At 42.5% G+C, this 15,540-nt stretch overlaps 1 protein-coding gene across 2 annotated transcripts in view; it reads left to right on the forward strand.

The window, feature by feature from the left end:
• tmem98 (transmembrane protein 98) overlaps positions 1-15,540 on the forward strand; it is a 64,852-nt gene that overhangs the window by 39,738 nt on the left and 9,574 nt on the right. For both annotated transcript variants that reach the window (XM_063037224.1, XM_063037223.1), the window contains exons 3-6: positions 2,211-2,342; positions 6,143-6,176; positions 9,544-9,659; positions 10,947-11,006. In XM_063037224.1, the coding sequence (XP_062893294.1) occupies positions 2,211-2,342; positions 6,143-6,176; positions 9,544-9,659; positions 10,947-11,006 (342 nt within the window). The remainder of the gene's footprint in view (positions 1-2,210; positions 2,343-6,142; positions 6,177-9,543; positions 9,660-10,946; positions 11,007-15,540) is intronic.

Consider the following 15,540-nt stretch of genomic DNA (forward strand, 5'->3'; position numbering starts at 1 on the left):
TAAATTTAAAAAGTGAGGTAGTGTTCATGGGTTCAGTGTCTATTTAGGAATCGGATGGCAGAGTGGAAGAAGCTGTTCCCGAATCACTGAGTGTGTACCTTCAGGCTTCTGTACCTCCTACCTGATGGTAACAGTGAGAAAAGGGCATGCCCTGGGTGCTGGAGGTCCTTAATAATGGACGCTGCCTTTCTGAGACATCGCTCCCTGAAGATGTCCTGGGTACTTTATAGGCTGATACCCAAGATGGAGCCGACTAAACTTACAATCCTCTGCAGCTTCTTTCGATCCTGTGCAGTAGCTACCCCACCTCACCGCCCCCCCCCATACCAGACAGTGATGCAGCCTGTCAGAATGCTCTCCATGGTACATCTATAGAAGTTTTTGAGTGTCTTGGTTGACATGCCAAATCTCTTCAAACTCCTAATGAACTATAGTCGCTGTCTTGCCTTCTTTATAACTGCATCGATATGTTGGGACCAGGTTATATCCTCAGAGATCTTGACAATGAGGAACTTGAAACTGCTCACTCTCTCCACTTCTGATCCCTCTGTGAGGATTGGTATGTGTTCCTTCATCTTACACTTCCTGAAGTCCACAACCAGCTCTTTCGTCTTACTGACGTTGAGTGCCAGGTTGTTGCTGTGACACCACTCCACCAGTTGGCATAACTCACTCCTGTACGCCCTCTTGTCACCACCTGAGATTCTACCAACAATGGTTGTATCATCAGCAAATTTACAGATGGAATTTGAGCTATGCCTAGCCACACAGTCATGTGTATATAGAGAGTAGAGCAGTGGGCTAAGCACACACCCCTGAGGTGCGCCAGTGTTGATCGGCAGTGAGGAGAAGATATTATCACCAATTGGCACAGATTGTGGTCTTCTGGTTAGGAAATCGAGGATCCAATTGCAGAGGGAGGTACAGAGGCCCAAGTTCTGCAACTTCTCAATCAGGATTGCAGGAATGATGATTTTAAATGCTGAGCTTTCGTCGATGAACAGCATCCTGACATAGGTGTTTGTGTTGTCCAGGTGGTCTAAAGCCGTGTGAAGAGCCATTGAGATTGCATCTGCCATTGATCTATTATGGTGATAGGCAAATTGCAATGAGTCCAGGTCCTTGCTGAGGCAGGAGTTCAGTCTAGTCATGACCAACCTCTCAAAGCACTTCAGCACTGTAGATGTGAGTGCTACCGGGCGATAGTCATTAAGGCAGATCACGTTATTCTTCTTCAGCACTGGTATAATTGTTGCCTTTTTGAAGCAAGTGGGAACTTCCACCCATAGCAGTGAGCAGTTGAAAATGTCCTTGAATATTCCGGTCATTGTAAATTGTGCTATGATTAGGCTAGGGTTAAATCGGGAATTGCTGGGTGGTGTGGCTTGAGGGGCTGAAAGGGCTTATTCTGTGCTGTATCTCAATAAATAAATCAATAAACAAACAAATGAAAGCTTGACCAGCAGAGGGAGTCGGGTTGCAACAGATGAAAATAAGTATTTGCAGATATATGGCAAATTTCTCTGTTTTGCAGTACTGAAAATGATTACATGCTACATAGTTGCCAGGATCAAAAATTGACTGTGCATAATTAGTGCATCAGAATACAAAAATATTCAACCACAGCCAGATCTGATCTTATATACTGTATCTGCAGATGTGAATAGATAGATATACTTTATTGATCCGGAGGGAAATTGGGTTTTATTACAGCCGCACCAACTAAGAATAGAGCATAAATATAGCAATACAAAAACCACAAACAATCAAACAACAAAATGCAAACTATGCCAGTTGGAAATAAGTCCAGGACCAGCCTATTGACTCAGGGTGTCTGACCCTCCACGGGAGAAGCTGCAAAGTTCGATGGCCACAGGCAGGAACAACCTTCCGTGCCACCCAGTGTTGTATCTCGGTGGAATGTGGCCGAAGTCCAACAGCAAAAAGTTCAATATCCGGTCTACAAACACGTTCCTCGATCGTAATATGACCAGGATTGCACCATCCGTTGTTAACCAGAACAGCAAGCACCGAACTCCTTCATGCTTATCTTCACCAGATAGTGTTGGAATCCTTGCCAATTTCCCCCTTCCTAATTCAGCAACCGCATTCCACCCAGATAGACATCAAAGACTAGTTATTAATACTTGTTCTCTCCAACGCATGTTCTTTGGTGCCATGTATTAACTTCTGCTTCATTTTTCCTACAGACCAACAGTGGACCTGATTGGAGCAATGGAGACCCAGAGCGAGCCCTCAGAACTGGAACTGGATGACGTTGTTATCACCAACCCTCACATTGAGGCGATCCTGGAAAATGAAGAGTGGATAGAGGATGCTTCGTATGTATATAGAGTGCAGGCCCCTTGTTGTCTGATTAACCAATCATTCAGTTTTCTTTAAATGTGCTAAGAACAGTGATCAAATAAATATATAAATTAAAAAATTTAGATAAACAGCACTAAACAGGCCCTTCCAGCCCAGCAACCCCCGACAGCTCCTGATTTAGCCTTAACCTAATCATGTGATAATTTATAATGACCAATTAACCTACTAACTGGTATGTCTTTGGACTGTGGGAGGCAATTGGAGGGCCTGGAGAAAACCCACAAATTCCATGGGGATGACATACAGATTCCCTACAGAGGACGCTGGGACTGAACTCCAAAGCCCGGAGCTGTAACAGCGTCACGCTAACCGCTGTGCAACTGTGCTGCCAAACATTCATATCCATTACTACAAGGGATTTTAACCAAAGACCAGGTGCCTGTCTGCTTTTAGATGACCACCGAATAGTTGGGGAGTTGTTTAGTGCAGTGGGGAGAGGAAGTTGCACTCTCAGAGGTACCATCTGTCAGATGAGATCCCAAGCACCTCTTAGACTTTGGAACTGGTGGACCAGGAAATTTTCTGCACTGTTGGATTTTTAATCCAATTAATACCAGAACACATTTTAATTTTGCACAGAAGTACAATAGAATTTCCAGTCAACCCAGAGATCTTAAAGAGAGCAAGTTAAGCATAGCTCTGGTGAATGGGGAGCAGATCCTTTCAGGCTTCAGCATGTGCAGTACTATGCAAAGGTCTTTGGCATATATTTAGATAGCTAGGTTGCCTAAAAATTTTGCTCAGTACTTTATTTGTTAATGTGGAGTGGAGAGAGAGTTTGCAAAGCTGGAGGGAACAGAGGATGTTGGGAATGGTGAGGGTGGAGTGCTACGGGAGGGGTGTGGGCAGGTGGGAGAGAAGGAGTGCCGTGGGGGTGGTATGGTGTGGGTGCAGACACACCCAGCCCTGAGACACCAGGCAAGGTCAAGGTCATTTGATTCCAAACAATTGGTTTATTGATCATTAAAGAAAGTCTCTCTGGTGCTTCCCACTCCCTCCCCTCTCCCTTGCCCTTTTCCCAACTGTGATTCCCCTCTTTCTGCCCCCTTCCCACTCTCAGTTCACAATAGAGACCCATACCAGAATCAGGTTTGTCATCACTCACATATGTCATGAGATTTGTTTTTTTTTTGTGTGGCAGTAGTACAGAGTAATCCATAAAGTTACTACATTATTGTGCAAAACTCTTAGGCACCCTAGTTATGTAAGACCATAAGGCCATAAGAAATAGGAGCAGGAGTAGGCCATCTGGCCCATCGAGCCTGCCCCGCCATTCAATAAGATCATGGCTGATCTGTCTGTAAACTCAGCTCCATCTACCTGCCTTTCCCCCATAACCTTTAATTCCTTTACTATGTAAAAATCTATCTAACTGTATCTTAAATATATTTAGTGAGGAAGCCTCAACTGCCTCAACTTTCTCCCCATATCCCTTCATGCCCTGGCCAATCAAGAATCTATCAACCTCTACCTTAAATGTACATAAAGACTTGGCCTCCACAGATGCCTGTGGCAATGAATTCCATCCATTCATCACTCTCTGGCTAAAGAAATTCCTCCTCATCTTCCGTTCTAAAAGGACGCCCCTCTATTCTGAGGCTGTGCCCTCTGGTCCTAGACTCTCCCATTATCTTCTCCACAGCCACTCTTCTTCTGCATTTCACCATTCTTCTGAATTGCAGTGAATACAGGCCCAGAGCTATCAAATGCTCTTCATTAGATTAGATTAGATTATGAGGACACACAGTCCTCTTTTATTGTCATTTAGTAATGCATGCATTAAGAAATGATACAATTTGTTCCTCCAGAATGATATCACAGAAACACAAGACAAACCAAGACTAAAAAAACTGACAAAAACCACATAATTATAACATATAGTAACAACAGTGCAAGAAATACCGTAACTTGATAGACGAACAGACCATGGGCACGGTAAAATGTCTCAAAGTCTCTCTAAAGTCCCATCATCTCACGCAGATGGTTGAAGGAAGAAAAACTCTCCCTGCCATGAGCTTCCAGTGCCGCAAACTTGCCGATGCAGCGCCCTGGAAGCACCCGACCACAGCTGACTCTGAGTCTGTCCGAAAACTTCAAGCCTCCGACCAGCTCTCCGACACCGAGCACTGGGCACCATCTCTGCCGAGCGCTTCAACCCCAGCCCCAGCAACAGGCAATAGGCAAAGCCGAGGATTTGGGGCCTTCCCCTCTGGAGATTCTCAATCTCACAGTAACAGCGGCAGCGAAGCAGGCATATGACAAGCAGTTAAATCCTGGAATCATTCTCATGAACCTCCTTTGAATCCTCTCTAGTGTCGGATCATCCTTTCTAAGATAAGGGGTCCAAAGCTGCTCACAATACTCCAAGTGAAACCTCACCAGTGCTTTATCAAGCCTCAACTTGTTTTTGTATTCTAGTCCTGTTGAAACGAATTTGCCTTCCTCACCACAGACTCAACCTGCAAATTAACATTTGGGGAATCCTGCACAAGGACTCCCAAGACCCTTTGCAACTCAGATTTTTGAATTTTCTCTGCACTTAGAAAATAGTCCACCCTTTTATTTATTCTACCGAAATACATGATCATACACTTCCCGACGCTATTTCATATACCTGCAATTTTTTTGCCCATTCTCCTAATCTGTCTAAGTCCTTCTGGAGCCTGTCTACTTCCTCAAAACTACCTACAAAAGTTCTTTCGTTGACTTACTTAAGGAGATTAAAAAAAAACCTTAGTGGCAAATTGCCATTTGATTTTTCCTTTCTCTGGCTCCATGTCTCATTAGGAGGTGTGTGACATCTCTAACCATGCCACTGAGGTGGAAGGTGGCCTCCATGAATAGTGGAGCCAGGTGGCCTACACTTGCTTTGCCTTTTTATATACTGAGACAGGGGAGTGACCAAAAAATGAGGGAGTGACAGTACATTGTTTTGGTCCAATCTGTCACATTGGCGTAGACTTTCCACAGGGTCATGCTAATACAGATGGTAGCTTCTTTAATGGAGTTGAGTTACATTTGACAACAAGATGATACTGATCTGAAAACTGTGTGATTAAAAGTATGAACACTTGTGGAAGATTTTTTGAGGTGAATAAAATAATTTTGTGAGAGGTGAACACAAGGAATTCTGCCGATGCTGGAAATTCAAGCAACATACATCAAAGTTGCTGGTGAACGCAGCAGACCAGGCAGCATCTCTAGGAAGAGGTACAGTCGACGTTTCAGGCAGAGACCCTTCGTCAGGACCCCATTAGATTGTAATGCCTACACTGAAGAAGTTTAGACTGTGCCTCTTCCTAGAGATGCTGCCTGGCCTGCTGTGTTCACCAGCAACTTTGATGTGTGTTGTGAGAGATGATTTTAGTTTTGATTAAGATTGGAATGATTACCTGCTGAGAGTGAAGGTGGTCTTCTACTCAAAGTTATTCATCACTTGATTTCAATAGTGCCTAATGCCAGAATAATTGCATTCTCTGAACCAGTGGCTTTTGAACATTGGAGTCCCACTAATATTGTAAATGGGAATAAAAAGTGAAGATCCCACACAAATACTCAGCTGGCCAGGCAGAATCTGTGGATGTTAACATTCTGGGTGACATGCTTTCATCAGAATTAACCTGTTTCCGTTTTTATTTTATACTTCCATATCATGTGAGATGGTGTGGAACTTAACAGTGATTTAAACAATGTTTGGTGTTTTGATTGACTGCTACAGTTGAAAATGTGTAACAGGTAAACTTGTCTTTTCTAGGGGCTTGGTGTCACATTGCATTGAAATTCTCAAGGTAAGATTTGTGATATTGTTTATTTGAAATCAAAATGAAATGTCAAAATTCATTATTTAGGATCAGGAATAACCCATTTGTTTATGCTTTGTTGACTTAATCCATGAGGCCATAAAATTCAAATAGATCTATTGATGTTTGCACTATGCCCTTGAAACAACTTCCAGATCATTTCAAATCTCTTCAGAGTTTTGGTTTGGCACTACCTGACTGCGTTGCACACGCATGACTTTTGTGATGTTCATGTCATATACATTGGTGATGTAATTCCTGCTTAATACTCCATTGTGAGGGGAATAAATCATATTATCCTGAGAGTGCCTGAAATTGGACATTTCTGGAATAGTAAGGTTTTATTAACGCTGGCAGAATGCTCAAAAGGAAAAGTCTTCTGTCCTTAGAGTCCTCGCATACTCGTACATACATTCACTGATCTGTGAACCCCCTTCACCAAAATATCCCTGTCTACCACCTCCCCAAATGACTGAAACCACAATTTTCAACCTTCCCTTAAAGCAACAATCTTCAGACAACAGAAATATCAATTCATTTTAATGCTTAGTCTTCCCTTGGATCTTCCTCACCAGAACCCAATTGAGCATTTATCTGTCCACCTCCTATTCCCATGCCCCAGACACCTAAACCCAAATTATAGAATCGGAAGATATTGAATCCTTTTGGGCTGAGTAAAGAAACTGCAAGGGTAAAAGGACCCTGATGGCAGTTATATACAGGCTTCCAAACAATAGCTGCTGTGAGGCTTTATAAGGCACTGGTGGGGCCTCACCTTGAGTATTGTGAACAGTTTTGGGCTCCTTGTCTAAGAAAAGATGTGCTGGCATTGGAGAGGGTTCTGAGGATGTTCACAAGGATGATTCAAGGAATGAAAGATTTATTATATGATGAACGTTTGATCTCTGGGTCTGTACTCGCTGGATTTTAGAAGGTGGGGGGGGGGTCTCATTGAAACCTTTCAAATGTTGAAAGACCCAGACAGAGTAGATGTGGAAAAGATGTTTCCCATGGTGGGAGCATTTAGGACCAGAGGGCACACACAGCCTCAGGATAGAGGGGCGTTCATTTGAAATAAAGAAGCAGAGAAATTTCTTTAGCCAGAGGGTGGTGAATTTGTGGAATTTGTTACCACAGGCAGCTGTGGAGCTAGGTCACTGGGTGTATTTAAGGGGGAGATTGACAGGTTCTTGATTGGTCACGGCATCAAAGGTTACGGGAAGAAATCTGGGGAGTGAGGCTGAGGAGGGAAAGAGAAAGGATCAGCCATGAGTGAATGGTGGAGCAGACTCGATGGGCCAAATGGTCTGATTCTGCTCTTATGTCTTGTCTTATATCCATTATGCTGTGTTTTTTTGTTTCATACTATGCAATGAAAAATATGTAACAGGAATTCTGTAGTGCTATGCAATAACACAAGAACATAACAAAATAGGAAAAGGAGTAAGCCTTCTGGACGTTCTAGTTTGTCCTTCCATTTAGTATGATCTTGGCTGACCTCTCCTGGACTCATCTTCTCTTCTATAGACTCCTCTAGTCCTCAGTCAATCACATTTTCATCCACCTGCACTTTAACTTCTACTTAATTAGCTTCCACCACTTGCTAAGGCAGAGAATTCCACAGGTTCTCCACACTCTGTGAGAAGAAATTTCTACTTCCCTCAGTGTTAAATGTCTGACCCCTCATCTGGTAGTTATATCCCATGTTCAGGATTCCCCTGCTAGTGAAAACATCCCAACCTCTACTCTAACAAGATCTCTTCTATTTGCATAAAGTCACTCCTCATTCTTTAAACTCCAAGGAAATCCAAGGAATTGGACGGCACGGTAGCGTAGTGGTTAGCCAACGCTTTACAGTACTAGTGACCCGGGTTCACTGCCTGTAAGGAGTTTGCACGTGCGTTTCCTCCAGGTGCTTTGGTTTCCTCCCACAGTCCAAAGAAGGATAGTTGGTAGGTTAATTGGGCATTATAAATTGTACTGTGATTAGGCTAGGATTAAATCGGGGGATGGTGCGGCTTGAAGCGCCAGAAAGGCCTATTCAGCACCGTATCTCAGTAAATAAATACAAACGTAAAAATAAGAATATGGACCAAAACTACTTAGTCTCTCTTGGAAGGGCAATGATCTCACCCCAGGAATAAGCCCAGATGAACTCCAATGCCATTATGTGTTTTAGGTAAGGGGACTGAAACTAAAATAAAGGTGAGGCCTCACCAACATATTGCAACAAAACCTCCTTATTTTTAAACTCCAACACATTTGCTTTGAAAGCTGAAATGCTGTTGGCCTTCTTAACTACTGTACTTGTTAGTCCTATGTCTGATTCTTGCCATGGAACACCAAGGTCATTTAGCCTTATGGCCTCTCTCCACTTAGATAATAATGGTCAGTTTGACTTCTCTTACCTAGTTAATGACCTCACACTTCCTCATGTTAAACTCCATTGTTCTCCACTCAATCAATCAATCTATATCCTACTGCAGAATCACAGTATGCTTGTGACTCTGGGCTTTCCACCTATTCTGATATCATTAGAAAGATTAGAAAACTTACCCATTGTTCCTTCTGCGAAGTTCAAAGTACATTTATTATCAAACTATGTATAAGTTATACAACCTTGAGACTTGTCTCCTTACAGGCAGCCACAAAACAAGAAGCCTGAAAGTCTTTAATGTAAAGAGCCAACAATTGCAAACTTATTTTGGTCGTCTTCCAATATTTCCAGTCTGAAAAGGACCCATTTATTCCAGCTCTTTGTTTTCTATGAGATTGTCAGTTTTCAATCCATTCTGACACACTTCCTATGATACCATGGACTTTGGATCTATGCACCAGTCTTTCTGTGGCACCTTGTCAAATGCCTTTTGGAAGCAGTACTGACACGTCAAATTGTAAACACAAATTCTTTTTCATTTCATTGCTGGCAGCTGCAGGATTGAGAGGAAAATGAATGAAGAATTTTGAAGTTTTTTTTTAAAAGTAGAATTTGGAAACTGCAAAGAGCGAGGAAGCATGTAAATGATTCAGGCCCGACATTATTTGCATTGATCTGTTGTGCCTCTGGCATCCATGAAGCAAGGGTATTCCAGCAGTGAGAAAAGGAGTTGGAAGATTGTGAAGGAGCCCTCTGATTCCGATAGCAGTAAGGAAAGTTGTCCAGAAATGCAGAGTGCAATTTGAAGACCTTGGCACTGGCTGAAAGCTTGGAGGAATAAACAACCAGCTATACTTTCAGTTAAAAATGCACACAGTCATATCTAAGACAAACTTTGTTTTGAAATGTTTTTGAAATATATTGGCAGTTTGAGAAAGACTGATGTTGATCCTGATGGATTTACATTTTGTTTTACAGATATGTCATACTCTAACTGAGAAACTTGTTGCCATGACAATGGGATCAGGGGCAAAGATCAAATCGCCAGCCAGGCTGAGTGACATTATTGTGGTAGCAAAGAGGATTAGCCCAAGGTGAGCGAGCCTTGTCCAGCAAAAGACAACAGAACACCAGCAATGCACACATATGGTGATGAAGGGAACTACCATTTGTAGTGGAATTTGAGTTAGTGCAATGGATTTGGATTTAAGTACAAAGTTCAAAGTACAAAGTATGTGTACAACCTTGAAATTCATCTTCTTACAAGCAGCTAGAAAAACAAAGAAACCCAATAGAACCCATTTAAAAAAAAAAGCCCTTCACATACCCAATATGCCAAAAAAAATCATGCAAACAATAAAAAGTAAACAAAAAACACTCAGAAATAAAGTTCTCTGGAGAATCATGGCAATATTTTTGAAACTTTAACGTAAAGAAGAAATTTCATGTCAGGGAGGAGAAAGCTGCCTCCAAATCATTATAGGCAGTTACATCAAAATCATTTTGAAACTTGCTTGTTATTTATCAAAATTAATCAGGCTGCGAAGTGGAGCTGGATGTTAGCAGATGTGGAGGACGGGAGTAAGTGGACTAATGTCAAGCTGTTGTTTAGAGACCAGTCATGATATCTTGTCCAGCAACTAATGATTCGCCAGGAATGGCAAGATGTTGTACTAGGTCCAACAGGATTCAGCTATACAAGTGCTGAGATGATAAAGGAGAGGATTCCAGAATATGGAGTTAAGGGATCTCCATTGCTTGATGGGACAGCAGTAATAGGACAAGCTTGAGGATAATCAAAATCATTTATCTGCTCCCACATTAAAATCATTGTCAGAATCAGATTTAATATCACTGGCATATGTTGTGAAATTTGTTGTCTTTGTGGCAGCAGTACAATGCAATACATAATAAGAGAAAAAAAACTGAATTATAGTAAATATATATACAGTATATATATTTAATATATAGTAAGGATATATATATTAAAGAGATAAATAGTTAAATAAGTAGTGCACAAATAAAAACTTAAAAAAGTACTGAGGTAGTGTTCATGAGTTCAATGTCCATTCAGAAATTGGATAGCAGAGGGGAAGAAACTATTCCTGAATCACTGAGTGTGTGCCTTCAGGTTTCTGTACCTCCTTCCAGATGGGTAACAATGAGAAGAGAGCCTTCTTTGCAGCTGCATCAATATGTTGGGCAGGCCCCAGAGAGACCCTCAGAAATATTAACATCCAGGAACTTGAAATTGCTCACCCTTTCCACTTATGATCCCTCTGAGGACTGGTTACATGTTTTCACTGCTTTCTGTATGGTAAGACTTCATCTAACATGGAGTTTTCAGTAATGTGTTTCTTTCCTTCGCTGTCTACTGTTAGGGTGGACGATGTTGTGAGATCGATGTACCCGCCACTGGATCCCAAGCTCCTGGATGCTAGGTCAGACACAATTCTATTCCTCCTAAAATGATCATATATCAGCTCTTTAACATATATTTGAATACTTCTCAATCTACAACATATTGAATTTGAAAAGCAAATGTACTTGGGTAGTATCATAATTGGAAACTTCATCTGCTTTCAATGATGTAGGATATTTGAATGTTGAAGTTCCTTGAGCACTTTTCTAATGCCAGGATATCTCAATTAGATATTGGTGAGACCCGACGCAGACTGGGAGATCGCTTCGCTGAATACCTACGCTCTGTCTGCCAGAGAAAGCAGGATCTCCCAATGGCCACACATTTTAATTCCACGTCCCATTCCCATTCTGATATGTCTATCCATGACCACCTCTACTGTCAAGATGAAGCCACACTCAGGTTGGAGGAACAACATCTTATATTCCGTCTGGGTAGCCTCCAACCTGATGGCATGAACATTGACTTCTCAAACTTCCGCTAATGCCCCACCTCCCCCTCATACCCCATCTGTTATTTATTTATATACACATTCTTTTTCTCTCTCTCCTTTTTCTCCCTCTGTCCCTCTCACTATACCCCTTGCCCCCCCCCCTTTTCTTTCTCCCTGGGCCTCCTGTCCCATGATCCTCTCATATCCCTTTTGCCAGTCAACTGTCCAGCTCTTGGCTCCATCCCTCCCCCTCCTGTCTTCTCCTATCATTTCGGATCTCTCCCTCCCCCTCCCACTTTCAAATCTCTTACTAGCTCTTCTTTCAGTTAGTCCTGACGAACGGTCTCGGCCTGAAACGTCGACTGTACCTCTTCCTAGAGATGCTGCCTGGCCTGCTGTGTTCACCAGAAACTTTTATGTGTTGCTTGAAATTCCAGCATCTGTAGATTTCCTTGTGTTTGCTTGTCTCAATTAGAAGAAGTTTGTTAAATACAATACTGTGCAGAAGTCTTAGGTGTCTATATATATCTAAGTGCCTAAGACTTTTGAACAGTCCTGTATTTGTCAGCATGGAGTGGAGAACAAGTCCGTAAATCTGACAGGAGCAAAGGATGTTGGGATTGGCGAGGATGGAACACTGCGGGAGGCTGTGTGGGACAGGGGGTGGCACACGTTCACACACCCATCTGTAAGACAATAGGCAAGGTCATTTGATTCCAAACAATTGTTTTATTGATCATTAAAGAAACTCTTGGGTTCTTCCTGCTCCCCTCCCCTCTCCCTTCCTCTTCTCACAACCATAATTCCCCTCTCCCTGCCCCCTTCCCACTCTCAGTCCACAATAGAGACCCATATCTGAATCAGGTTTATCATCACTCACATATGTCATGAATTTTGTTTTTTTGTGTGGCAGCTGTACAGTGCAATAGGTAAAATTACTATAGTTCTGTGCAGAAGTCTTAAGCTCCCTAGCGATATGTGCCTAAGACTTTAGCACAATTCTGTATCTGTGCAAAGAGTGACACTGTAATGGTGCTTACACACATTGAGAAGTGGGATATATTGTTCTTGAGACAGAAAGAACGAGGCTGACAGAAAGGGAGGATTGGTACAACATAAAAGTGGAATGTGCATTGATAAAGGGGTGTAAATGATGCAGCTGCTGAGGCAGGCACGGCACATCCACCAGCAGCAAATTAAACTGCTATGTGTGATAATAGTTTGTGCTCTTATCATTCTTTAGGTGTAGTGCAACTTCTCAAGATACTTCATAGGGGGTTGAGAAATGCTTAGGCAATAAATCAAAGATGGACATATCAAAAACTTAATCAAAAGGATTGATTTTGAGGATCTGCATTGAGAAAAGGGTTTTAAGATGGGCATTCCAAGGTTTCAGGTAGTTTAAATCATGGCTGCCATTGGTTGGGTGATTACATTTTGGAATGCCCAAGGGACCAGAATCAGTGGAGCAGAGGGAGCTTCAAGGGTTGTAGGGGCGGAGGAGGTAAATGTCTCAGAGAGCACGAAGGCTGCAAGAACAAGTAGCAAACAAGGGTGAGAATAGTCAAGTGAACAGGACTGTGCCTGGACATTGCCAAATTTGGTATCGATAAGGGCTGGGTGAGAGTGTGGACTGAAGATTTGGCTTTTTGTCCAATATATTTATCCAAAAGTTGCTTTAGTGCAAAACTTGTGAAAGAACCTGTGAAATTGTCTGTTAAATTGTTCCAGTGAGCACCAGTTTTGTCAGCACTACCAGTGCTAATCTGTTTCCATTTTCTACTGCAAATGACAGACATGTGCTTTTAGTGTGACTTGTACTGCTCAACAAATTCTACTGCAGGGTGGCTCCTGCATTGACATTCAAGTTCAAGTTTATTGTCATCTGTCCATAGTGCACCCAGTAGACATATAGCACACATAGCTCATAAAACAAAATACTACCAAAAATAAACTAATAAATCCCTCTAACACAGGGAAAATGAAGGACATTAATTGTGGGATCGTAAAGTCAATAGGGCCATCAGCTGAGCAGTCACACTGAAAATTACAGCAGGAAAAATGAGGCCATCAGCCATTGTTAGAACCAGCTACAGAGATGGGTGAAACATTAGTGGTACTCAAGAAAAATATCTGCACCGGGGAGGGTTCAGACACCATGAGGATTTCTGTCACAGAAGTGCTAGATACTGAACACTTAATGGAGGAGATCACCAGAGGTTTTGACTGAATTGCTATGGATAGGGTTTTATCTGATGATCCATTCTGCCTGAACCCATGAAGCATGGGCAGCCAGGTCTCCTGCTTATGTCTCTGTTGAAAGGAGAGTCTAACTCAGCATAAGCATGTGTAAAACTGACCCTGTACAAGAACAAGGTGGCCTCAACAGTTTGCTGTGGCAGAGAATTCCACAGATTCACCACTCTCTGTGTGAAGAAGTTTTTCATAATCTCGGTCCTAAAAGGCTTCCACTCTATCCTCAATCTGTGACCCCTCGTTCTGGACTTCCCCAACATCGGGAACAATCTTCCTGCATCTAGCCTGTCCAATCCCTTTAGGATCTTATACGTTTCAATCAGATCCCCCCTCAATCTTCTAAATTCCAACGAGTACAAGCCCAGTTCATCCAGTCTTTCTTCATATGAAAGTCCTGCCATCCCAGGAATCAATCTGGTGAACCTTCTTTGTACTCCCTCTATGGCAAGGATGTCTTTCCTCAGATTAGGGGACCAAAACTGCACACAATACTCCAGGTGTGGTCTCACCAAGGCCTTGTACAACTGCAGTAGTACCTCCCTGCTCCTGTACTCGAATCCTCTCGCTATAAATGCCAGCATACCATTCGCCCTTTTCACCGCCTGCTGTACCTGCATGCCCACTTTCAATGACTGGTGTATAATGACACCCAGGTCTCGTTGCACCTCCCCTTTTCCTAATCGGCCACCATTCAGATAATAATCTGTTTTCCTATTTTTGCCACCAAAGTGGATAACTTCACATTTATCCCCATTAAATTGCATCTGCTATGAATTTGCCCACTCACCCAACCTATCCAAGTCACTCTGCATCCTCTTAGCATCCTCCGCACAGCTAACACTGCCACCCAGCTTCGTGTCATCCGCAAACTTGGAGATGCTGCATTTAATTCCCTCATCCAAGTCATTAATATATATTGTAAACAACTGGGATCCCAGCACTGAGCCTTGCGGTACCAAACTAGTCACTGCCTGCCATTCTGAAAAGGTCCCGTTTATTCCCACTCTTTGCTTCCCGTCTGCTAACCAATTCTCCATCCACATCAATACCTTACCCCCAATACCGTGTGCTTTAAGTTTGCACACTAATCTCCTGTGTGGGACTTTGTCAAAAGCCTTTTGAAAATCCAAATATACCACATCCACTGGTTCTCCCCTATCCACTCTACTAGTTGCATCCTCAAAAAATTCTATGAGATTCGTCAGACATGATTTTCCTTTCACAAATCCATGCTGACTTTGTCCGATGATTTCACCGCTTTCCAAATGTGCTGTTATCACATCTTTGATAACGGACTCCAGCAGTTTCCCCACCGCCGCTGTTAGGCTAACCGGTCTATAATTCCCTGGTTTCTCTCTCCCTCCTTTTTTAAAAAGTGGGGTTACATTAGCCACCCTCCAATCCTCAGGAACTAGTCCAGAATCTAAAGAGTTTTGAAAAATTATCACTAATGCATCCATTATTTCTTGGGCTACTTCCTTAAGCACTCTGGGATGCAGACCATCTGGCCCTGGGGATTTATCTGCCTTCAATCCCTTCAATTTACCTAACACCTCTTCCCTACTAACATGTATTTCCCTCAGTTCCTCCATCTCACTGGACCCTCTGTCCCCTACTATTTCCGGAAGATTATTTACGTCCTCTGTAGTGAAGACAGAACCAAAGTATTATATACCACCTAATGGGGACCGAGAACTGGAGGAGCAAATTTGTGAGGAGATAGCAGATATTTGTAGTAAGCACAAGGTTGTGATTGTGGGAGATTTTAATTTTCCACACACAGACTGGGAAGCCCATTCTGTAAAATGGCTGAATGGTTTGGAGTTTGTCAAATGTGTGCAAGATAGTTTATTGCAGCAATACG

The sequence above is a fragment of the Mobula hypostoma genome, chromosome X1 (genome assembly GCF_963921235.1).
Source record: "Mobula hypostoma chromosome X1, sMobHyp1.1, whole genome shotgun sequence".
NCBI lineage: Eukaryota > Metazoa > Chordata > Chondrichthyes > Myliobatiformes > Myliobatidae > Mobula > Mobula hypostoma.